Source organism: Microcaecilia unicolor, chromosome 13 (genome assembly GCF_901765095.1).
Source record: "Microcaecilia unicolor chromosome 13, aMicUni1.1, whole genome shotgun sequence".
NCBI lineage: Eukaryota > Metazoa > Chordata > Amphibia > Gymnophiona > Siphonopidae > Microcaecilia > Microcaecilia unicolor.
This window is the reverse complement of record NC_044043.1, coordinates 53543999-53570280: the sequence shown is the minus strand read 5'-3', so window position 1 is coordinate 53570280 and position 26282 is coordinate 53543999. Positions and strand designations below refer to the sequence as shown.

General features: G+C 45.1%; 1 protein-coding gene across 1 annotated transcript in view; it reads left to right on the top strand.

Annotated features, from left to right (window-relative positions):
* The first annotated feature begins 10367 nt into the window (after positions 1-10367).
* Positions 10368-26282, top strand: part of AKAP10 (A-kinase anchoring protein 10) — an 80980-nt gene continuing 65065 nt past the window's right edge. The window contains 2 exon segments of the mRNA XM_030185772.1: positions 10368-10540; positions 24938-24985. Coding sequence (XP_030041632.1) covers positions 10519-10540; positions 24938-24985 — 70 coding nt within the window. The 5' untranslated portion in view covers positions 10368-10518.

The window sequence follows — 26282 nt, the reverse complement described above, 5'->3', positions numbered from 1 at the left end:
TCTACATGGTGTCTGGAAAGAACAAGACCCCCAACATTTTCCTCCAAACAAATTTATTATTATTTAAAAAATTATTACTATTACTGTGTTTTCAACACGACATCATTCAGGAAGTGACCATTTAGATATGTTTTAGTAAAATGGCATTTAGTGAAGAAGATAAAATTGCTTTAAAATTCTGTCACAAAATAAGGCATAGGGTGCAAAGCATTTGCTAAGGGTGTTTCCTAATAAAGGTTAGACTAACATATTTTCAAAGGTCATACTAAATGTTTAAACAAAGTATTTTGAAACTTTGTAAGGGGTCACTTTTTTCCGGACACCATGTAAAAGGCTCAAAATATCTCTGCTTTTGTTCCACTCTTACTTGAACCTATTCCCTGCACAGACCTTGCAAAATAAATATTTCCAATTTAGTTTATATATCCAAATCTTTTCTTCATCTCCTGACACACTGTCCTTGGGCTATGTGAATATATTGATAACAGGTACAAAAGTATATTGTTTTATCCCATGAAATATTGTTGAGGGTAAAGTTAATGATTAAGAATACAAGAAATCCAACTTAGTGTGTACTCAGGGCCATTTGTTTTTTCATTTCACAATGCAAAGAATTCTCTGTAAAATCACTAGAACATCTAAATGATTGATTTTACTAAGCTTACCCTCCCCCCAGCCACTTTATTGTGCATAGCCAAAGTCAACCAATGCAATTATGTACATGACTAATGGGCTGATTAGTTAAAACCTGAAAGGCTGTGAACAGGGTTTGTCCATTAAGTCCCCCTGTTTTACTTCCAAGGAAGAGCTAGATAAAACTGCTGCCATTTTTAATGGCCTTTCACTCGCAGTGCCATTTATCACACCCAAGGAAAGGATACATTCAGAAACAGAGAAGGAAATCCAGTGCAATCCGCTTAAGTGCAAGGTTCTGGGACCAAAGAAATACATGCAGTTAACCGGAGCGTGCACTTAACCGTTGAGACCCAAAGAAGCTTGACATCTGATAAACATATGTACAGTACTGTTTATTATACGTACAGTATACAGTCTCCGTTAACTAACGTTACACAGTCTCCGTTAACTGACGTTAGGCTTACTTGAAGTAATCAGTCATAATCCTCTGTACACTATTGTGTCTGTGAGTTCCATAGACTACGTCTGCCAGACTGTAAAAACTGTCATAGCACTGACATCCAGTGGCCTCCAGATAGGCCCGCATGGTGTTGAGACTCTCCAGCGCTCTTGCAAAAGTGACAGGAGGTTGTTGAATTTCGTCAGCATGTGCCTCGCTGCTCATTTCATCATGTTTCATCATCAGCCGTTGCCTGCGTGTAGGCGCATATCTCAACATTAGTGCTGTCATCAGCTGTTTGTAGATCATAATCAACAGCTACGTAGTGATGAAACCAGGGGCGTAGCTACGGGTGGGCGTGGGTGGGCCCAGGCCCACCCAATTTCAGCTCTGGCCCGCCCACCCACTTTTCCTTCAGGCCCGCGCTGGCGCCAGCCCCAGCTCCCATTGCCGGCCACTGCTGCTTTTCCTGATGAGCAGCAGGGCCGGCGCTACAAAAAGAAGCGCTCAGCTGACTGAGCTGAGCGCCAACGCAAATGACGACTCGACGAGAAAAATGTTTTTTAAAAAACGCGGCACCGCAGGCAGCCTCGAAGCATTGGCTGCTGGCTCTGCAGGTTCCGCCCGTCTCTTACATCACTGCCCCTGGAGCGAAGCAGGGGCAGTGATGTAAGAGACGGGAAGAGCCTGCAGAGCCAGCAGCCAATGCTTCGAGGCTGCCTGCGGTGCCGCGTTTTTTTAAAAACATTTTTTCTCGTCGAGTGAGTCGTCGTTTGCGTTGGCGCTCAGCTCAGACAGCTGAGCGCTTCTTCTTTTGTAGCGCCGGCCCTGCTGCTCATCAGGAAAAGCAGCAGTGGCTGGCAATGGGAGCTGGGGCTGGTGGACCTGAATCTGGAGAGGGAAAATGGATGGCAGGATGGGGAGAAAGAGGGAAAATGGAAGGATGGGGAGAGAAAGAGGGAAAACAGATGGGAGGATGGCAGAGAAAGAGGGAAAATGGAGGATGGGGAGAGAAAGAGGGAAACAGATGGGAGGATGGCAGAGAAAGAGGGGAGATGGAAGGATGGGGAGAGAAAGAGGGAAAACAGATGGGAGGATGGCAGAGAAAGAGGGAAAATGGAAGAATGGGGAGAGAAAGAAGGAAAACAGATTGGAGGATGGCAGAGAAAGAGGGAAAATGGAAGGATGGGGAGAGAAAGAGGGAAAACAGATGGGAGGATGGCAGAGAAAGAGGGGAGATGGATGAAAGGATGCAGAGAAAAAGGGGAGAGACTGGAAGGATGTGGAGAGAGAAGGGACACTGAACAGAAAAGGGTAGAGAGATAGACACTGGTTAGAAGGAGGGAGAGAGACAATAGATGGAAGGATCAGGAGAGAAGGTAGATGGGTAGAAGGATGGGGAGAGAAAGAGGGAAGACGCTGGATGGAAGGATAGGGAGAAAGAGGTGACACGGTGGATGGATGCAGAAAGAAAGAGGGGAGACTATTGGAAGGATGGGGAGAGAGAGGGGAAAAACTAGAAGGATGGGGAGAGAAAGAGGAGAGCTGCTGCATGGAAAGGGGGAGTAGTGAAAGATTGGAGAATAAGAGGAAGGGGCATGGGGAGAACAAGGGTGAGAAAAAGATGAAAAGCCATAAGTAGATGAAGGAAATTAAAGAATGGATAGTAAGAATGAATTAAATCTGGACACAGAGAGAGGCAGAAAAATATTGAAGAAAGCAAAGAAAAAGGAGAGAAAAATGACAAATGGCCAGGAAACCCTGGCAGAAGAGTTAAGCGAAAACGAAGGAAAGCAGAATCTAGAGACTGGGAGCAACACAATGAGAAAAAGTAAATGGCCATACAACAAAGGTAAAGAAAATAATTTTATTTTTAATTTAGGATAAAGTAATATGGTGTTAATAAAGTTTCAGAGACCAATACTTCCTTCCTTAGGTCAGGAGAGGATACCGTAACAGCATTGTACTGACCTGAGGCAGAAGGTTTTGGCCTCTGAAAGCTCACTGAAAAGGATTAGGCTATTAAATAAATTGTCTGAAATCGGATGCACTGAAAAGCAGCACTTTACCCAGTGTGACAAATGCATCTGAGTGTGACTAAATTTTGCTGGGGGGGGGGGGGTAGAGAGAAAATTTTGTGCCCACCCACTTTGGGTTCAGGCCCACCCAAAATTGGCAGTCTGGCTACGTCACTGGATGAAACTCCTCTTCGGTAACGCCGGCTGGGATGTCAATAGCCTGTTCATCTGACGCATTTGCAACAGCTGCATATGTTTTGTCCCTCTCCACATCCTTAACAAAGCTTTCCCGCTTGTAGCAGTTCACAATGGTTGCCTGTGTAACATGATTCCAGGCTTCTTTCTGCATATGTAGGGAATCCAACAGTGATAGATTACGAGCCAGTTCAACAGCCAGTCTGGTCATCCATCACGCTCATCAGACGATGTAGCACAAGAGCCCGATAATGTTGTTTGAAATTGGCTATTATGCCCTGATCCTTAGGTTGGATCAGAGAGGTAGTGTTTGGTGGCAGGAAGACCACCTTGACGTTAGACAGCCTGACATCATCACTGTGTGAAATCTGACGCTTTTGTGCCCGCATTCTAGTGTCTAACTTCTTTAGCCACTGCTTCCAAATTTCCCCAGTCATCCATGAATTTGCATTAGCCTCGTACGACACAGGAAGTCGCTTAACATTCTTGAAGCAACGGGGCTGTTTGCTCTTTCCAATGACGAGTGGTTCAAACTTCTCACTCCCATACATATTGCAGCAAAGGAGGATCGTCAGTCGGTCCTTAGACATTTTACTTCCTGTAGTTTTGGCTTGTTTGAATGCAAGTGTTTCATCAGGAATCGCTCGCCAGTAGAGACCGTTTTTGTCAGCATTGAAAATGTCATGAAGTGCAAACTCGTTCAAGATGGCAGGAAGAACTGAAACAACCCAATTTTCAGCACCAAAGTCATCAGCGTCCCTGATTCAATTCTCTAGTCACCCAGTCAAAGAATTCAATTAGATTCGTTTGGCACGATTTCCCTTTGGTAAAACCATGTTGTCTTGGATCTTGCAACTTATTGGCTTCCAGGAAATTCACTATCCTTTCCTTCAGCATCGTTTCCATTACTTCAACAATCAAGGGAAATGTAGTCAAAATAGCCCCTCCCACAAAATAGCCCCTAGACAAAATGGGCCCAAGACAAAATAGCCCTCCCACAAAATAACCCCTAGACAAAATGGCCCCAAGACAAAATAGCCCCACAAAAAAGCCCCTAGACAGAATAGCCACCTATAAAAAAACACATCACAAAAAAGATGATAATCTACAAATGAAATCTTCATTGATAAAGGCTCCTACCAGCATTGCATTGTGTAAAGCATATATAAATAAACAAAATTCTACAGCTACCAACTGATATTCATGATCTGTTCTGCTGTTTAAGGAAACTATTCTTCCATCAACAAAACAATATTGTCATCATTTTCATAGTTTTACCAACCTTATCCTGTTTGGCATGGTAAGATTATTAGGAAAAAAATGCAGTGTCATATTCTGGGCAGCCTGATCGGGCTTTTCTGTTGGGGGACTAATTTGTCAAGTGCTATGTTGTGGGCAGGCTGTTTTGACAGTGGCTGTAGGGGCTATTTTGTCGGGGGGCCATTTTGTGGGGTCTATTTTGACCGGGTACCATTCAGATACAATAGGTATTTTAATGTCCCCAGGGGGCTTAAAAATTACACATGTACCTGAGGCTCAAGGTCACAAGGAGCAGCAGTGGGTTCTCAGCCTGCTACCTTTAACCATTAGGCTACTCCTCCACTCATGCTCTAACGGTATGTGCAGTCCATTCCTTTTCTCTTCTCATAACTTGCAGTACACAGTAGCTGTTAAAGAGCATTAACTCTAGTGCTAACTGCTTAATATGCCTTAATAAAAATGCCACTATCTATAATATCTAAATGCCTTTCTACATTTTTCAATCTGCTGTCAAGTAGGAGTTTATTTTGCTTATCTGTACAACATGCTTCACTTTCATCTTGAAAGGATAGTTATTTTATTTATTTATTTATTTGTTTGTTTGTTACATTTGTATCCCACATTTTCCCACATATTTGCAGGCTCAATGTGGCTTACATAGTACCGGAAAGGTGTTTGCCATTCCCAGTGTGAACAAATACAATGTGATGTTGTGATAAGATGTAATTTAAATGGCAAAGTCACAGTAATAGTCGTAAGGTGGGAGAGTAGAGTTGTGTTCATACATGCTTCGGTTTTCTTGTGTAGCTAAGGTGGTTTTTAGTATTTTCCGGAAGTTTAGATGGTCATAGGTCGCTTTTAAGGTTTTTGGTAGTGTGTTCCACAATTGTGTGCTTATATGGGAGAAGCTGGATGCACAGGTAGATTTATATTTAAGACCTTTACAGCTTGGGTAGTGTAGGTTTAGATATGATCGTGTTGAATCGGAGGCATTTCTGGTTGGTAGGTCAATTAAGTCTATCATGTACCCAGGTGCTTCGCCATAGATAATTTTGTGGACCATGGTGCAGATTTTAAAGGCAATGTGTTCTTTGATTGGGAGCCAGTGTAGTTTTTCGCTGAGGGGTTTTGCACTTTCAAATCGCGTTTTTCCAAATATGAGCCTGGCTGCCGTGTTTTGAGCAGTCTGCAGTTTCTTTAAGGTTTGTTCTTTGCATCCTGCATAGGTTCCATTGCAGTAGTCAAGGTGGCTTATTACCATATTCCAAACATAATTGAGGATAAGAAACAAGTTACCCTTTCTTGATGAAATAAATTCTTTTGACGAGGGCAATTTTATTTTTCTTTTATGATCCTGTAGGTGAAAAAGCTTCAAGTCATGCTGAGGCAAGCTAATGACCAGCTGAAAAAAACAATGAAAGATAAGCAGGAACTAGAAGACTAACCAGCTTATAATCGAACGAGAATAACGCCCAAGTTCCGACCTAAATCGGGAGATGGGCGTTCTTCTCACAAAAACAAATAAAGCGGCATAATCGAAAGCCGAACTTTGGACGCTTTCAACTGCACTCCGTCGCGGATGCGGACAAAGTTGACGGGGGAGTGTCGGAGGCGTGGTGAAGGCGGAACTGGGGCGTGGTTATCACCCGAACAGAGATGGGCGCCCTTCGCCGATAATGGATGCGTTTGTAGCTAGAATTTAGGGCACTTTTCCTGGACCCTGTTTTTTGATGAATAGGGCCCCAAAACGTGCCCTAAATGACCAGATGACCCCCAGAGGGAGTCGGGGATGACCTCCCCTGACTCCCCCAGTGGTCACTAACCCCCTCCCACCACAACAAATGATGTTTCACAACTTTTTACTTTCACCCTCAAATGTCATACCCTCCTCCCAAGCAGCAGTATGCAGGTCCCTGGAACAGTTGTTAGGGGGTGCAGTGGACGTCAGGCAGGTGGACCCAGGCCCATCCCCCCCCTACCTGTTACAATTGTGCTGCTTAATGCTACTAGTCGTCCAACCCCCCCCAAACCCCCTGTACCCACATGTAGGTGCCCCCCTTCACTGCTTAGGGCTATAGTACTGGTGTAGACTTGTGGGCAGTGGGTTTTGAGGGGGATTTGGGGGGCTCAACACCCAAGGGAAGGGTGCTATGCACCTGGGAGCTCTTTTACCTTTTTTTTTGTTTTTGTAAAAGTGCCCCCTAGGGTGCCCGGTTGGTGTCCTGGCATGTGAGGGGGACCAGTGCACTATGAATCCTGGCCCCTCCCACGAACAAATGCCTTGCATTTATTCGTTTTTGAGCTGGGCGATTTCATTTTCCATTATCGGTGAAAAGCAAAAACGCCCAGCTCACACCTTGGCGAATAAAGCATGGGCGTCTATTTTTTTTAAAAAATACGGTTCACTCCGCCCCTTCACGGACCCGTTCTCGGAGATTAACGCCCATGGAGATAGGCGTTTCTGGTCGATTATGCCCCTCTAAATGAAACAAAGCACTGAAGATACCACTCAACGAGCAAAAATATCACAAAGTCTTCAGCTTGTTTTTCTTTGTGAAAGCTAGGGTCCTATGATCTAAAACCCGTTGAAAATTACAAAATTGTTCATGATACAGTCAAAACCATCAGTCCTTGGTCAGTAACTCAAAGATTCAAAACTAAAGATAAAATTAGTCCCGAATAACTTCACAATGGGAAACGCTGCACTTGTTTTTTTATTCTCAACTGTCTAGGCTTTCCTGGGTGGGTTCTGGACTGGTCTGGCAGGATTAAAAGAAAGGAAGTTTAACAGCTAATTCTAAATTTTGCTTTCCTTATCGCCTATGTAAAACCAATTGAGATAAATGGGAAGTACCCAAGATCCACCTATACTGAATGAGAGGAAGCCACACTAGCTCTCAGTATACCTGTCCGAGACACTCTCCTGGCATAAATATCAGACATGACTCCCTGACAAGAGGAAGGGTATCATAGCTCTACATACATGGAGATCATACAAGAGAAGAAAAGAATGTGGGAAATAGTTGTGCACCTGTTTGCAAACTACTACATGTATATCTGCTGTCCTGGAGCCTAGAGTAAATCAGCCCAGACGCACTTGCCCTGGGAGCCTGCTGAACTGGGGGAGTCAGCCTGCATCCTGTTGTCCTGGGAGTTCAATGAGGAGGATGGCCTAGAGACCACAACCTTGGGGCATAGGAATCCTGCTTCATCCGTAAATATGTCTGCATCATCTGCTGGAGAAAGATACTGAAGAGTAGAAAGCAGCACCAGCCTCTTTTAAGGAGTCTGAAATCAGCTCTGAGCTTTTTTTTTTTTTTGTTTAGTTTCCATCCGCTGGCAAGGGGTCAAAATCCACTTGTCTGGACAAGGAGGAATGAACATTTGAATCTGCTTATAGATTATAGGCTCAAAATTTTCTTCTTTTAGATCCACTAATAGGATTGATGCTGCTCAAATATGTCAGTGTGTCTGTGCAAGGAGTGGGGCTGATATAGGAGCTGCTACCTCTCCATGGACACACCTAGGATTACATCACCAACAGGGAATATTTAAAAACCTTTTTTCTGAGAAGTTGCCCTCAGTATGTACTTAATGCACAAGGGATTCCATGGACCTCTTGTTCTTCAGCAAAAACTATGTTACACAGAATAGTTTATTTCAGAATGGTGGTTCTCAACCAGATGTCTGACACTCTAGTGGGTCACAAAAACCTGGGAGAGGCCGTAGGGTCAGCAGGATGTTTCTGTCCTCTGCTTGATGCTGATTTGTGCTGCTGCATTTGAGGCAGAAATAGAGGTGTGCTGGGGCTGGCTTGCACTAGCTCGCGAGAGAGCCAGCGGTTGAGCTCTCCAGATGGCTCTTGCACACAAAACTCTAGGCAGTGTCCTGGGCTGTGTCAGATCTGCTCCAGGTGCAAGCGTCTTTCTCTCTTCTTGTCTGTCCAGCCCAGTAGAGGAGTAGGTCTCAGTTCCCGGGTGTAGCAAACCATTCTCTCTCTCTGTTCCCCCCCCCCCCCCCCCCCCACCCCCGCCTGCTGGTACCAGCGTCTCTCCTTTTCCATCCTTTTCAATGTCTGGAACCTTGTTTAGAGAAGAAAAGAAATTTGAAATTGGATTTGTTTAGATTTTGTCCAAAAATGGTGGTGCATTAATTTTTGTCAAACCAAAACCCTCTCCCCCCCCCCCCCCAAACCTATCTTACAAACCCTGGTGGTTAGTCGATCTCCAGTCATTCCTACCCATGCTGGCTCTTCAATCAATATGAGGGGAAAATAATACAAGAAAGTAAAATAAAATTAAAAAGTACAGAAGAGCATGAAGATCAGCCTGCAAGGCAAGGCGGATAAAACAGACTGAGATGGTATCAGGTGGGGCACTGTGGTGCTCAGTAAAGCCTTCTAGGTTTTTCTAAGGAGAGCTAGTTCATCCATGCCACTGTTGGATGACATCACCCATGTGTGGCTGATTCATCCCTCTTGTCCTTAGAGAAAGAGGGTTAATGTGGGGATGAAGTTGGTATGGCGTGCGAATAAGGGATGATGAGGGAAAAGTTTCATAATATTTATATGTTCCATTTTTGCTTATATCCTACACTGTCAATTAAAATGTTCTATTACACATTGTGTTGGCATTGTAAGTAGTGTACTATGCCATACTTTGTATTGTTGCTTGAGTATTTTTACTGCTGTAATTGTCTATTGCTCATGTTTGATTTATTCTTACTGTACACCGCTTTGAGTGAATTCCTTCAAAAAGGCGGTAAATAAATCCTAATAAATAAATAAAATTACCACATGCTAAGACCATTTTTACCACATGGGTAAAACGGCTGCTTTTTCTACTTTTGTAATTAATTTTCCCATTAGTGCATGAGCCCCTACTGCCACCTATTTTATAGGTGGTAAGGGCTCACATGTCAATCACGTACTAATTGGTTAGCACACAGCGATGTGACTGCACTCATTACTACAGAACACACCTACTCTCCACCTTGAGCGCTAAAAAATAAAATCTGTTTTTTAGCACATGGAAAGCGCACAGTGATCACAAAATTACCTCGGGATGCCTGAGCATACCCAACGGTAACACCTTTTTTGCTGTGATAAGCACACATTTTATTCCTATGGGAATGACTTGCCTTAGATCATAAGTTTGAACCCTGGCTTCCCTAGTTCTCATCCTAGTTATAGCACTAGGCAACTTCTCTACAACAAAAATCCAGGCAAAATCAAATACCTGCTATGTCTGAACCCTTTTTTTGCCAGTCCTTCAACTAATTTATCTAAAAAGCCAGCAAATTTCCTGTGGTTCTTTGGCATCCTTGTGAAAGGCCATCCATTCAAAACACTGACCACTAGAAACTTTAAGCACCCTACAAACAGGGACTTCAGAGTAATGTCTGGAATTTCCAGATAAATACACAAAAATATCCAGTCATACATTTTTATTGGGTTAAGTTGTTACATTTCTTGATTAGCTTTCAGGAAAGAATACTCTTTTTCTCAGGTAAGGAGCATTACAAAAAAATAACATTTCCAGATTTCTAAACAATTCAGTACTGTATTCTCCTGCATTTATAAATCAAGCACAGTAATGTGTCCCAGTTTATGTTTAAATGAACGCAAGATCACTTTATAGCGTAAGAGACAAACACACGACACAACCTGTGCAGTCACATGAGCTGCCTGCAAAATTTAATAAGGTCACGTGGTTTTATCCACTCAGATCATATGGTCCTCTGTCCGCCTAGGCTTCCCAGGATGCAGCGGGTGGGTAGGAAGTCGCTTCCGGTGACAGGGTGGTGCTCGTTGGGCCGGTGCCGGAAGCGGGAAGTCTCATTCATGTTGGTGGCGCGGCCCGAGGCCTATGCCTAAATCTGGTAGCTCCCGTTTCGCTCCATGGAGGAAGGTGACCGAGGGAGCGCTGCAGGCACTGACCCGGATCGTTGAGCTCCCGCCTAGGCGGCGTCATGTCCTTCTTCCTTAGGAAGGGTGAGCACCGGTCCAGGAGGGGGAGAAGCTTGAGGATGGTACTGCAGGCCACGGGGAGAAGGGGGCGACCGAGGCCCGGGGCTTGAATGTGATAACTCAGAGTTTGTCAAGTTACTCATTTTCATGAGGAAGATTTTATGGTCAGCCTTGTTCTTGAATTTGCATTCCAACCAAAGCACTGTATTATTTGTTGTCCCACATTCTTCCTATTGCAATCAGTGCATCCGATTCAGAATACAAGAGTTTAAGGGTTGTTAGAAATCCAGGGCTGGCGTAAAATGTGCCTTCTGGAACTGAGTTACTTGGTAGCTCTGGACTGTCCATAAGAAAAAGGTGTGACAGCTTTGCTGGGAAGGAGGATGCCCCCCAAAGGGATGTATGATAGCTTGGCATGGGGTAGGGGCAGAACCCCATGGATATATAAATACTTTATAGAATTCTGCAGAAGACTTTAAGGTGAGCACAATGCAGGAACTTGAATGTCATGTCTGAGGAGCATAGAAGGGTTAGCTTGTTCTACTACAGCCTGTGGGAATTTATTTTAATGCTATGATCATTCCCCCTCTCCCCAGCACCACCAAAATAAGTCCTTGGTGTTCTAGTGGACCTCCCATTCCCCACCAACCAGCCCCAAAGATGACCCCCAATCATCCCCCCACCCCCATGACAGTCCCCAAAAAGAATCCCTGGTAGCCTAGTGGACTCGGACACCATGGAACTCCACCCTCCCAGCACCACCTTTAACAGGAGGCAGGAGTGATGCCCACACACTACTGCCTCCGCACCACTGTCTTCCAAAATGGTGACATCCGACCCCAGACTGTGCATCTTGGGATGAATTGCATGAAGCACCGCTCCTGCATCCTGTTTAAAGGTACGCAGGAGCAATCCAGAGGGATTGTGGTCCACTAGACTTCAGTGAGATTTTTTTTTTTTAATATCAAGGAGGGGGTAATAAGAGGATCATCTCTGGAGTCAGGAATGGGGATATTCACTTGACCAGCATGGATTTTTGTGGTGGTATCGGGGATGTCCTGTCTGAGATTGGGAGGTAGGGGATAGAGGAATTGGGGAAGGGTTCCACTAGACTATCAGGAATTTATGTCGGTGGAGTGGAGGTGACCTGGATGGAGGCAGTGGACGTTTCGGTGGTTTTATGTTTTCTGTCAATGCGTGAGCTGATCACAGCTCATGCACTGAAAGGAAGACATTATGCTCTTTAGTATAGCATATAGCTGCATACTACTACAGCAGTGTACACTGGGTTGTTGGTTTTTTTTTAACGTTGCAGACTTAAATGTGACAGTGATTTGTATGTTATTTGCTTATTGCATTGAGGAGAAAAAATTGTGCATTCAGTGTGCATTAGAAGCTGCTCACTAAGCCATCAGCACATGGCTCTAAGGCAAGCTTTCTGCTTCAGCCTCTAAGTTTGTACCTTAGGAAACAGAGTTAAGTGACTTGCCTGAGATCACAAAGGACCAGCAGTGGGATATAAACCCTGGCTTCCCTGAGTCTCAACTTGCTGCTCTATTAGGCTACTCTTCTTCCCCTCTAGTACCCAGAGTTGCATTTGTACTCAAAAGAATGTAAAGGATATGGTACCTTATTTAGAACCTTTGTGGAGAGTGACTGGTGAATCACTACCTGGAAACAAATAGTTTCAACATATACTTTCACCTGGACATCTGGGCTACCTTTAGTCAATATAATGAAACCTTTTATTGTTTGGAAATTCAGTTGTGTTAAAGGTCTAACATTTCATATTGATATTTATATCAGTGTTATTCGTAAAGAATTTAATCTGTGTTGGGAAAGAGAATGTGACCTTGGTGGGAATGGTGAAGTTGGAAGCCTGGGTCAGCAGTTCATCAAAATGTAGTAAAATATTCAGCAGGTTATATTGCTGTGTCCTTGCAGTACTTTATTCTTTGAGAGAGCGAAATCTGAGACTGAGACAGATTTGGGGTCATGTTTTTCTATAATCTGAGACTGATATGCAGGACCTATGATGTGGTTTTGTGTAAAAGTAACATATGATATAGCTCCAGTTACTTTTTGTTGTTCCAGCAAGTGAAGCTTAACTTCAACAGCAGTCAGTTACTGGATTCTAGAAGCAATTTTTAATATTCTGATAATTAATGATGCTGAAAATAGGCAATGCATTTCTACCTAGGAATGTGTGTTCTGTGGTTTAATGTTTTCCCCTAAGGCTTTAAGCATTGTTACTTTTCAGAGAGTTGTTTTTCAACATTAAGTAAGAGTTATGAAGTATTCGTTTCATTAGTTTATGAAGTGCAGAGTTGGTATAGAATGTTTTTTGTTCCTTATGTCAGTGTTTGAAATAATGATCAGGTTCTTTATCTCTGCATCTCTGAAAGGCCATTTTAAAAATATATTGCTTGGAGCAAAAGCTAAGGCAAATTGAGGACCTATGCCCTGATGCAGGTTTTCGAAACATGGACCATGTTGGTGGTGGGTATGAGTATGAAAGATGTGGAGACTATACAATTGATTCTTAAATATAACAATAAAAGTTTTGTAAGAAGAATTGAACTTGAAGACTTAAGTGTCTAACTTGGATGTGGAATTCAACAGTGAAAATGATCCCGTTGATGTTTTTGATATTGGAGGCGTTGGGCTGATAGTTTGCCTGAAAGTTTCAAATCATTAGAAACAGAATCCAAAGAGTGGTGTGTAACCTTTCAGCATGTGAAACTGTAGTAACAAGAAACATTTTTAACTGTAATCATAAGCTGAAGATAAGATGGCTGGTCTGGAAATATTAGAGAATGCAGCCATAGGAGCCAGCCCTGTGGGTGCTTGAGAAACCCCAATATTGAGCAAGTTCCTTGACTATATCCAGGGAGGAGCAATTTCTGTTGGGTTTAGCACCCCCAATCATTTTGAAAAGTTGGCTCCTTTGAGTGCAGCCACTGTTGCTAGTATGATGTACCTGTGTAATAGGAACCTTCCTGTCCACAGGAGGAATGAGGCTCAAACAAGAGCTTAGCGCCTGGAGATGTTGGTAAACGTATATAGACACAAAATGGGGAGACAACCTTTAGTGCATCAAGCCCTAAGTGAGGCAGAAACAAGTGTGAGCAGACAAGTGATTTATTTTGATCAGAGCTCTTCTAGCCTGTTCATGCATTTTTATGTTGGTAGTACTCTGCCAGAGTTAAATTATCCATTGTCCTCACTTTGCTGTCACCTGCAGATGAAAATTACTATGAGCACAATTTTCATCTGCAGTGAGGTCTCTTGATAAAGCACATGGTGAAACAGGTCCCTGTCAGGACTGACACTGTCTTGCTCCGGTGCCTGTGATCACACGGCGTTGTGACGGAGGACAGCAGGGATTCATAACTGTGTCTTGAAACTACATTAAAATAGGTGTTCTCTTGAGCACCATTCTAAAAGATATTTACAATAAACATAGTGACATTTTCTTGGACATTTATTTTTGGGAGGTTTTTCTAACCAATGATTACTTTTTTTCAACTGATAGTTATTAAGAACATTGACTTCTGAAAGCCCACAGCTTAGTTTGATGAGGTCTTTTCCTCCAATTTAAAAAAAATATTTATTGAATTTATGATTTATTACAAGTACATAACTTGAAATAGAGAAATACTAGGAAAAAATGCCCGTTTCTGAGCGGAATGAAATGGGCGCTAGCAAGGGGCCCCCTCCCTCCGTCCCTCGAAGCTACTTGCCTTGTTCGCCCTCCCTCCGTCCCTCGAAGCTACTTGCCTTGTTCGCTGTGGGCCGTTTCGGCCATCGAGTGTCAATAGCTCCGCCCTCGACGTCATGACGTTTTGACGCATCATGACGTTTTGACGCGAGGGCGGTGCAGACACTCCAGGGCACACCGGATATCTCGGGCGCCTCAACTTCCGTGGAGGCTTCAGAACGTTGGGGTTGCCTTTTATATATATAGATGATTATAAGTCAAAATAAAAAAAACCCAGGAAAATAAAGTATTACATATTTGGTTTAAATATTGATCTATTCACTCATCTTTAGTCCACACAGCGGCTAGGCTCATCTTTGGTAAAATGAGATTCGATAGTTCAAGACCACTGCGTGAGAAGCTGCACTGGCTTCCTGTGAAGGACCGAATCGCTTTTAAAATTTGCACTCTGGTGCACAAAATCATCTATGGTGAATCCCCTGCTTATATGGACACCCTAATTAACCTGCCGCCTAGGAACTCTCACAAATCAGCTCGTTCGTACCTAAACCTCCATTACCCAGTTTTTTGTGGCCTCAAGTATAAGACCACCTATGCATCCTCCTTCTCCTATCTCAGCACTCAATTGTGGAATGGGCTGCCTCAGTTGGTCAAACTTACTCCTGATCACCCGACCTTCAAGAAGCGCCTCAAGACCTTCCTTTTTGGTAGAGCATATGCTCCAAACCCACCTGGTGTCTCTTCCTTCTGAATTACAACTGTCATAGCGACATATTGTTCACTACTCTCTCCCCTTTTCCCTCCTTATCTAGTTCCCTTTCTCTCTTATGACATTGATTGTTTGCTGAATTGTTGTATGTTTTTATAGACTGTTGTACGCCACATTGAGCCTGCCCATGGATGGGAATATTGTGAGATATAAATGCTATAAATAAATAAGGAGGTATTACACAATACTCAAGGCAACTTAAAACAAAACATAGTATAAGTATTAACCTATGTCAACAAAAAAGGCGGCTGAGAGAAAGTCCCAGGAGTATTATACTTATTACGGAGTTGAAGTTGTTATAGTCCTTGGTTGTATCATAGAAGACTCAGCCAGCTTAGCTTCCAAAAAATAATTTAACTGTTTTGATTCATAGAAAACATATTTAACGGAATTTAACTTTAAGACACATTTACAAGGAAAATTCAGCCAAAATAAAGCGCCTAATTGCTGTGCTTTCGGACGCAATTTAAGGAACTCTTGTCTTTTCTTTTGTGTTGTCTTAGAGATGTCTGGATACATTCTTATTTTACAATCCAGGAAATCTTGATTTTTATGAAGAAAATATTGTTTAAGTATCCAGTCTCTATCAGGTTGTAATATAAAAGTTACTTTAAGCGTTGCTGTTGCCAATCCCACTTTATCGTCTTCCAGAATTTGTGTTAAATTCATATCTAAAGTTTCTACAGGAGTATGTCCTGAAACATCTAGTCTCTCACCATGTTGTAATTCTTTCTTTACAAAAAGATGGTATATAATAGATTTTGGATACTGGCGGATGAGACTGTTCAGGAATTTGCAAGACCTCTGTTAGATATTTTTTAAACGTTAAAAGAGGTGAGATTGAAATTTGCTTTGGAAAATTTATTAACCTAAGGGTATTTGAACGTTGAAAGTTTTCCAAAATTTCAATTTTATTTTGTAAGAAAAGATTTTCTTTTATAAGATTAACTTGAATCTGTTGACAATTTTGTATTGTCTTGCAATTAATTTCAATTTCTTTATCCATGGTTTCTAATTTTTTATCCAATGCTGGTATTTTTTCAGACAGAGTTAAATTGTTGATTTAAAGATATGAACTTTTGAGAGAGAAGCTTCAGCACCGATCAAGGCTTCCCATATATTGTCCAAAGTTATTTTTTCTGGTTTATGAGGCAAAAAGGACTTACTCAATTCTGTAGTGGAATTCACGGCCGGCTGTGTTTCAATAGATACAAGGTTTCCCCCAAGGGCACTCTCTCCTCGTCCTGCTCCCGCCGTTTGCACCGCGGGGAAAGTCAGTGTCTCTGGCCTTGAGTCTGAGCCCCCGTCGGTTCCTGTACGTCCGGCGTCTCCTGAGCCGCTCTCGAGGTCAGCGCCGGCATAGGAGGTGGCGTTCTCATGTCGGGACTAAACGATGTCTCATCTTCAGGTCGGAAGAGTGGCAAACCTCTCACCAAACTCTCCGACAGCAAAGTAGAACCCGACAAGGAGCCTGGTATCAAGAAGCGATCCATTGTCCCCACCCCAGGCAGGACTGGTGTCGCGGGACTGGCACGTTGTCTGCCTTTCCTTTTTGGCATTGTAATCCAGGTAACAGCGTTTTTTTTAAGGGGGAGGTAAACCTGGAGCAACTTCTTACACTTCTCATTCGGTCGCCATCTTGCCTCCATCATTAATGATTGTTTGTTACTTAACATTGGTCCAGTACAGATCCCTGGGGCACACCACTATTCATTTCTTTCCACTGGGAAAACTGACCATTAGTCCTACTATCTGTTTCCTAGCATTTAACCAGTTTACCATGACTTGTTAATATCCTAAGGAGTCTTTCACGAGAGACTAAAAATCCAGATTCACTGTATTTGACCAGCTGAGCTCTCTAGGTACATACTTGAGCACACCTTCAAAGAATTCAAATAGAATAATAAACCATGACCTTCTTTTGCTACTCCCATGCTGACTCTTCCTACTAGGCCATATCTATCCATATAACCATTAATTCTGTTCTTAACCATAGCTTCCACCATTTGGGTGGTCTTATGCACAAGTGGACTAACCTATTTTTCACACTTGAGATGGCTGGCCCAGTTTTCTGTGTAGCCAATGGGGATAGCACGTTTAATCATGCAATAATCTGTGCTATTCATTGGGTTTTAGCTTAGTCCACTTGTCCATAGGTAAATATCGGTGTCTTGATGCACTAGATCCAGAAAGCTGCAAATTGTAACAATTGAGGGTTAGCCCACTTGTCAATAAGATCATGCATTTTTCCCTTCACCGATGTCGGGCTTACTGGTCTCCAGTTTCCTAGGTCACCCTTGGAACTCTTTTAAAAATTGGCCACCCTCCAGTCTTCTGTATTTGGCTCTAAATATGCAGATAGCTTGCATGTTTTATGATGGCTATTCATTTTATTTATTTTGGCAGATTGTTGGCTAGGTAGTGAGGACACAGTAGGTCTATAGTACAGCATGTTTTAATTCTGCTATTGTGTAGCTTTTGATTATAAGTGATAAAGATGTAGGTGATATTCTTCCGCCTTCTGTTTTTAGTTGCTGGTCAGACATTGTGGGTGTGCGTAAACCTTGTTACACTCAGTGCAATCCAATACTAATGAAGTAACATTTAAACTTTTCTCATGATTCATTTTTTGTAAAAAAAACACAACTCTCCTCTTCCAGACTGAGAATTTGTCTCAAAGCTAGAGCTTTCTGTTCCCAGCCAAGAATATATGGGATCTTTTAGTCTTCCTTGTTATCTCTTCGGTGTAGGATTTTAATTGGTTGGGTTATATTGATAGCTATTGAAATTGCCTGTCTCTGTGCGAAGTAATCTAGCGACATTGCTTGCTCAGTCTCACAGCTGTCAAAGTAATTTGGTTGAAACATTTTTCAGGATATTAAGGCAAACATCTGATATCTGAAGAATCAGATGTGACTTGTTAAACTTTTGTTACAATGCAGACTTAGTTGTTTTGAGCTGCTGCTTGCCTAGTTTAGAAAAACTGAGGCATCTGAGTCATTACATTAAAGAGATTTTTGCAGATTGCCTTATATTTGTAGGTCATAAAAATCACTTTTCTATCATTGGTCTTAATAACCACCTCTGTAGCCTATTGATCTGAAAAGGCAGTACTGAGTTAGCCTCTGAATGATGCACTAAGGTTGTCATTACACCGCAAATCTACCTGTAATTGCAGAAAATTCCATGTGTAGCTTGTATATACATGTAAATGTGATTTTAGAATGCAACAGTTTACATGTAGAATTGCACACACAAGTATCCGCTACCTTCTTATTTGGACCTGAGGTCTCCAGCAGTGTTTGAATGGGCAGTTGTGCTGCGTATGCCTTGTAGTGCTATAGAAATGATAACTAATAGTAGTAGTAGTACCTTAAAAATTCAAAAACGGAGCGCTTTCACTTGGCTCCTTAATTGGCTCCAATGTTCTGTTTCCATATCATCAAGCTGATCAATCCATAGACTGGTGGGTTGTGTCCATCTACCAGCAGGTGGAGATAGAGAGCAAACTTTTGCCTCCCTATATGTGGTCATGTGCTGCCGGAAACTCCTCAGTATGTTCTCTATCTCAGCAGGTGGTGGTCACACACAGCAGCAGCTCTGGCTAGGCCTCCAAGCCTAATTTTTAGGTTTTGTTGAGTGCCTGGGGTTGAGGGCTCTTTTGAGCAAGTGCAAACCTGGTGGTGCCAGGTCCCTCCTTTTCTCCCCCCTCCCGCTGGCTCCGTTAAAAAAAAAAAAAAAAAATTTTGAACGTCCTTAAAGGCGTTTATTTCGACGTTTATTTAAGCGTCTATTGCAGCTACTCACTGGGACACCAGGTCGTTACAACTCGGAGCGGACAGCAGGTAATTTTTACCTTTTTATAGCGGGCAGGGGGTTCCCCGAGTCTTCTCCTCGTGGCATATGGCGTCGGAGGGCGAGGGCGCAAAGGGTCGCTCCCCGGGTCGCTTGAGCGCTTCTAGAGGGGATGCGGGGGTCTTAAAGCCTGATTCGCCCTTGTTGGGTGACAGTTTCGTGACCGATGAATGTCCCGGTCCTTCCTCCGGCATGGCGGTTTTTCCCGCCATAAACGCCCATCCCCCGCTCCTCGCCTCCGCCATCTTGGCCGGCCACGCGGCTCGGACGGCTTCTTCTTGGGCCGCCCTTGAGGTTGGAGACATTAATGCCATGAACGCCCTTAATTTGGGCGACGGCACAGAAGCGGCTAAAGTTAAGAGCCGTTCTTCCCGCGCGGCTCCTTTGCGGAGTTTCGCGCCGGACGCCATTTTGGATGCGCAGCATGTCTCTCCCCCGCTATTGCGAGCGCCGGTTGAGGGTGCGTCTAGGGCTGTTGCCCAGGCTGCGGAAGTGCACAGTCTGGGGGGTTTCTCCCCCGAGTTTGTTTTGCTGCTGCATCAGGCCTTCCTCATGCACAACGCTGCCCCTGCTCCCTCGTCTGGTAAAGAGGTTGAGGTTCCCAGAGGTAAACGCCCTCGGGTTGATTCCCAGGCCTTGGAGGAATTTGTCTCCTCCGATGTAGATGAGGGCAGCGTGTCTGAGGTCTCCCAACGGTCCTTTGCGGATTCCTTGGAGGAGACGGATCCCCGCTCGGATGGAGCGGATGACCCCTCTGCAGCGCGGCTTTTTAGCCCAGAGGATTTGCCCAACCTGTTGTTACAGGCCATGGACACTTTGAAGATTTCCTCTCCGGAGGACGTCTCTCCCTCAGCCCCTGTTGGCTCTGCCATTATGCTGGGGACGAAGCGCCCGCCTAGAACCTTCCACGTGCATGATGCCATGCACACCTTAATTTCGGCTCAATGGGATGTCCCAGAAGCGAGCCTTAAAGTGGCTAGGGCTATGTCCCGCCTCTATCCTTTGGCTGTGAGTGAACGTGAGGCCTATCTGTGGCCTACCGTGGATTCTTTAATCACTGCGGTGACTAAGAAAACGGCGTTGCCGGTGGAAGGTGGCACGGCCCTAAAGGACGCCCAAGACAGAAGATTGGAGGCGGCCTTAAGGTCGTCCTTTGAGGCGGCTGCTTTAAGTTTGCAGGCCTCAGTTTGCGGCTCCTATGTGGCCAGGGCGTGCCTGACTATGGTGCAGCGGGCTTCCCCCTCGGATCATTCCTTGAGGGCTGATTGGCCGGCCCTGGAATCGGGCTTAGCCTATTTGGCAGACTTGCTGTATGATGTCTTGAGGGCCTCAGCGAAAGGCATGGCTCAGACAATCTCTGCGCGGCGGTGGCTTTGGCTGAAACATTGGTCTGCTGACCACGCCTCTAAATCCCGCCTGGCTAGGTTGCCTTTTAAAGGCAAGCTGCTCTTTGGGGTCGAGCTGGACAAAATCGTGACCGATCTCGGCACGTCTAAGGGCAAGAAATTATCAGAGGTCAGGGCTCGGGCTAGTACTCGTCCCGGTACCTCCAGAGGACGGTTGCAGGAAGCCCGTCGGTACCGCCCGGGCAAGTCGGGTTCCTCTGCCCCCTCTTCCTTCAAGAGGAATTTCTCCCCCAAGCAGCATTCCTTTCGCAGAGACCGCCGTCCCGAAGGTGCTCCCTCCGGTCCTCCCCCAGGGTCTCGTACCCAATGACGGGGTCTTGGTCCACGCCCCAGTGCAGATTGGAGGACGGCTGTCCTCGTTTCTGGGCGAGTGGACCACAATAACTTCAGACGCGTGGGTGCTGGAAGTCATCAGAGACGGCTACAAACTAGAGTTCTGCCGACCCTTAAAAGACGGGTTTGTACTCTCTCCCTGCAAGTCTCCGGTCAAAGCTGTGGCAGTGCAGCAGACCTTGGACAATCTGATCCGCCTGGGCGCGGTCGTTCCAGTGCCAGAAAGTCAGCTTGGCAAGGGACGTTACTCCATTTACTTTGTGGTACCAAAGAAAGGAGGTTCTGTCCGGCCTATCCTCGACCTCAAAGGGGTCAATCGGGCCTTGAAAGTGCGGCACTTTCGCATGGAGACTCTCCGCTCTGTTATAGCGGCAGTGAAGGCAGGAGAGTTCCTGGCATCCTTGGACATCAAGGAAGCGTACCTGCATATTCCCATCTGGCCTCCTCATCAACGCTTTCTGCGTTTTGCAGTCCTGGGACGACACTTCCAGTTCAGAGCCCTCCCTTTCGGGTTGGCTACTGCTCCGCGGACCTTTTCCAAAGTAATGGTGGTCATCGCGGCCTTCCTACGAAAGGAAGGAGTACAAGTCCATCCTTATCTGGACGACTGGTTGATCCGAGCCCCCTCTTATGCAGAGTGCGGCAAAGCTGTGGACCGGGTAGTTGCTCTTTTGAGCTCCCTGGGATGGATCATCAACTGGGAGAAGAGCCAGCTGCGCCCGACTCAGTCCCTGGAGTACCTGGGAGTTCGATTCGACACCCAAGTGGGCAGAGTGTTCCTGCCAGACAATCGGATTGTCAAACTTCAGGCTCAGGTGGACCAGTTCCTAGTAGCCTCTCCCCTTCGGGCTTGGGACTATGTGCAGCTGTTGGGCTCTATGACGGCCACGATGGAAGTTGTGCCCTGGGCCAGGGCTCATATGAGACCACTTCAACACTCTTTCCTGCAGCGCTGGACTCCGATGTCGGAGGATTATGCTGTGCGCCTTCCCTTGGACCCAGCAGTGCGCAAGGCGCTGAGCTGGTGGATGCAGACAGACAAGTTGTCTGCGGGAATGCCTCTGGTGACCCCAGAGTGGATTGTCGTCACGACGGACGCCTCGTTGTCGGGCTGGGGAGCCCACTGCTTGGGAAGGACAGCGCAGGGGCTCTGGTCTCCTGCAGAGGCAAAGTGGTCTATCAACCTCCTGGAACTCAGAGCCATTCGGTTGGCGCTTTTGGAGTTCATCCCGGTACTGGTGTTGAAGCCTGTACGGGTCCTGTCGGACAATGCCACGGCTGTGGCCTATGTCAACCGCCAGGGAGGTACCAAGAGCGCCCCTCTAGCCAAGGAGGCTATGAATCTTTGCCAGTGGGCGGAAGCGAACCTGGAGCAGCTTTCAGCGGCCCACATTGCCGGAGTCATGAATGTCAAGGCGGACTTTCTCAGTCGCCATACCTTGGAGCCCGGAGAGTGGCAGCTATCTGCTCAGGCGTTCTTGGACATCACGAAGCGCTGGGGCCAGCCGAGCCTAGATCTGATGGCGTCATCGGCCAATTGCCAAGTGCCGCGCTTTTTCAGCAGAGGACGGGACCCTCGATCCCTGGGAGTAGATGCTCTTCTCCAACAGTGGCCGACACAAGAGCTTCTCTATGTGTTCCCGCCCTGGCCCATGTTGGGCAGGGTGCTAGACCGGGTGGCAAAGCATCCCGGCAGGGTAATCCTGGTGGGTCCGGATTGGCCCAGGCGTCCCTGGTATGCGGACTTGATCAGGCTCTCAGTCGACGATCCTCTGCGGCTGCCAGTGGAGCAGGGCCTGTTACATCAGGGTCCCGTGGTGATGGAGGATCCCTCCCCCTTTGGTCTTACGGCCTGGCTATTGAGCGGCAGCGTCTGAGGAAGAAGGGCTTCTCAGACAAGGTCATCGCCACTATGCTGAGAGCGAGGAAGCGCTCTACTTCTACTGCTTACGCCAGGGTTTGGCGTATCTTTGCAGCGTGGTGTGAAGCAGGCTCACTTTCTCCCTTCACTGCTCCAATTTCTTCAGTGTTGGCGTTCCTGCAAGAAGGTCTGGAGAAAGGCCTGTCGCTCAGTTCCCTTAAAGTCCAGGTAGCGGCTCTGGCTTGCTTCAGGGGCCGCCTGAAGGGTGCTTCCCTGGCTTCGCAGCCAGATGTGGTGCGCTTTCTCAAGGGAGTTAATCACCTGCGCCCTCCTCTGCACTCAGTGGTGCCTGCGTGGAATCTCAACCTGGTACTAAGAGCATTGCAGAAGCCGCCTTTTGAACCCTTGTCGAGGGCATCTCTGAAAGACCTGACGTTGAAAGCAGTCTTTTTGGTGGCTATCACTTCAGCCAGAAGAGTTTCCGAGCTCCAGGCGCTCTCATGTCGAGAGCCTTTTCTGCAGTTCACTGAGGCAGGAGTGACTATTCGCACAGTGCCTTCCTTCCTGCCCAAGATTGTTTCTCGCTTTATGTGAATCAGCAGCTCTGTCTCCCTTCCTTTCGTAGGGAGGACTACCCAGAGGAGTACTCTGCTCTTAAATATCTGGATGTGAGACGAGTCATCATCAGATACTTGGAAGTGACCAATGATTTCCGGAAATCGGATCATCTGTTTGTCCTGTTTGCAGGTCCTCGTAAGGGTCTGCAGGCTGCTAAGCCTACAGTGGCAAGATGGGTCAAGGAAGCCATTGCAGCGGCTTATGTGGCCGCGGGGAAGGTGCCGCCTATCCAGCTGAAGGCTCACTCCACGAGAGCTCAGGCGGCCTCGATGGCAGAGGCCGGATCCGTCTCCTTGGAAGAGATATGCAAGGCGGCAACTTGGGCTTCGGCTCATACATTCTCCAAGCATTACCGTTTGACTGTGGCTGCACGGGCGGAGGCCCGGTTTGGAGCTTCAGTGTTGAGGTCAGGGATTTCAATGTCCCGCCCTGGGTGAGTACTGCTTCGGTACATCCCACCAGTCTATGGATTGATCAGCTTGATGATATGGAAGGTAAAATTATGTATAATCATACCTGATAATTTTCTTTCCATTAATCATAGCTGATCAATCCATAGCCCCTCCCAGATATCTGTACTGTTTTTATTCTGGTTGCATTTCAGGTTCAAGTTTAGTCTTCAGTTACTTCAGAAAGACTTCGTGTTCAAGTTTTTTCACTTGGATTCTTCAAGAGTTAAGACGAGTTTGTGTTACAGTGAGCTGCTGCATTCCTCTCCCCTCCGTTTTACGGGGCTGGATTGAGACTTAAAATTCTGCCGGCACTCCCTCCCGCTTCATGCGGCTGTAGGGCAGCTTTGTACCCCTCCCGCTTCGGCGGTGTTAGGGTCAGTCAGCTCCTCCCGCGGTTGCGGTTGCAGGATAAGCCAGATCCCCCCGCATCGGCGGGTGTGGTGTCCCTCCCCCGCTCCGCGGGGATGAGCTGGACGGATTCCCCTCCCCCACTTGTGTGGGGATGAGCTGGGTTAATTCCCCTCCCCCGTTTCGGCGGTGGTGAGCTGGGCAGAGTGTCCCTTCGTGGGTGTAATTCTCTAAGTGCTGAGTCCTGCGGATGGAGCTTTGATATCGACATACTGAGGAGTTTCCGGCAGCACATGACCACATATAGGGAGGCAAAAGTTTGCTCTCTATCTCCACCTGCTGGTAGATGAACACAACCCACCAGTCTATGGATTGATCAGCTATGATTAATGGAAAGAAAATTATCAGGTATGATTATACATAATTTTACCATATTTTTGTGAAATCTGCCCCTTGAAGCATGTGTGTTGTGAAATGTCGCTTACACATGGAAAGCTCCAAGTGATGCTGTTTTTTTTTTTTTTTTTTGTGAAATCAACGCTTCCACTGTACATGCTGCAAATACATGTTAATAAAGCCTTGGGGGAAAAATACTTATGGGAATTGTTAACATCCCAACCCAGACATTCCATTTGCAGCATAGAAGCCTTGTGCAAAATAGGGTTTTAAATGTCTCTAGGGTTACATGTGTTGAAACTGATTTGATGTTGATGAGCCCTCTTGTATCATTGCAAAGCAAATTTGACCCTCAGTGTATTGGGTATTTCATCACAGAACAGGGCTTGCACAGATTGCTTATTATAACAGTAAATCCCAGTGATCTGCTAAGAACACAGTAATAAGCACAACTCCATGTGACAACTCCTTGGAATGGAGTTGTAAGTGATCTATCCCTCTGAGCCATCAGGGCAGGGTGAATTCTACTTGCATCTTAAGCAGATCACTTTGCTTTTGTGGTAAAGTGAAAGAAAGCATAACTTGAGACTGATCAACTCTGCTCTCCCAGGGAGTGTCTTGCCATGAGCTAAATCACCTGACTTCCCTTTTGTGTTTTACAGTGAAGGGCAAAGAACAGGAGAAACTAGCAGATGTGAAGGTAATTAAAGGTAAGCTGTTTCTTAATTTGCTGCTGTTATAGTAGATGGTGGCAGGAAGATAGGTTTACCAGGGTGTGGTTTTTTTTTTTTTTACAGAAACTTATTCTGATTAACAGGATAATATGTATAAACTTTTAACCTTACAGAAGGTATTGATGTTTTGGCAGTAAGTATGTGGCAATCTATATCACAACACACAAAGAAAAATGGTATATTCTTCAGTTTGGGGTTGTGTACATAAAACTGTCATGAAATTGGGGATCTGTTAATGTTTAAATGTACTGGCTGTATTGATTTAATTACTTTATTTTTTTTTTTTTTACAAGCATCTTCAGGTAGGAAAAAAAATCCTGTTAGGCTTTGATACCTGATGACTATTAATATCAGTGTATGCTGCTGCTGCCAAAAAAGCATGCAAATTATTGGGGATTATTCAAAAACAGATGGAGAACAAAACTGAGATATCATTATGCCTCTGTATGGGTCAATCTTTTTTCAAGGTTATTCAATAATTATTATATTGCCACTTGGTATCATACTTTATTATGTTTTTATCATTTTATAGTGCTACTGTGATATACAGTGCTGTACAGTGGTGATAACTATTCAGGGACAATGTATCCCTGTCCCAATGAGCTTTAAGGTGCTCTTTTGTTAAAGTGTGTTAAGTACTTAACACAGCAGTTAGCATAGTAACTGCTAGTGCACAACCAAGATGAGTTTCGCAGTATTTTAGCAGTTACCATGCAGTAAGCCTCACGTTAAGTGCTTCTTGTTTTAGGGGAGAATGAGCGTTCTTATCAATTTGCAGACAGCCCAGCTAGTGATAAGACCAGAATTACTGGGTATATGCGCTGTATGCTTGGGATAGACTTCCTGAATCAGTGCATCATGCTTCGTCTCTGGCCCTGTTCAAATCTAAGCTAAAAGCCCACCTTTTTGAGGCTGCTTTTAACTCATAATGCACTGTTCATCTGGTCAGTACCAATGTTTTTAATTATTCCCAAAATAAATAACTTCCTAATCCCTTATTTGTCCTGTTTGACTTTTATAGATAGTCCCTTCTCGACAGATCTACAGTCTCTTATGTGTTTCGTGTACAGCACTGCATGTGTCTAGTAGCACTATAGAAATGATTAGTAGTAGTAGTAGTGGTGGTTAATGGGTGTAGCAAAGAGGGGTCATGTTTATTACTCTATTTGAATTATTTGAAAGTGTGTTCAAAGCACAGAGTTCTTCGGGCATTAACTGTGATCAGGTCTGATGCATTATTTGGCATTTTAACAGAAGACATGTAGAACAAAAT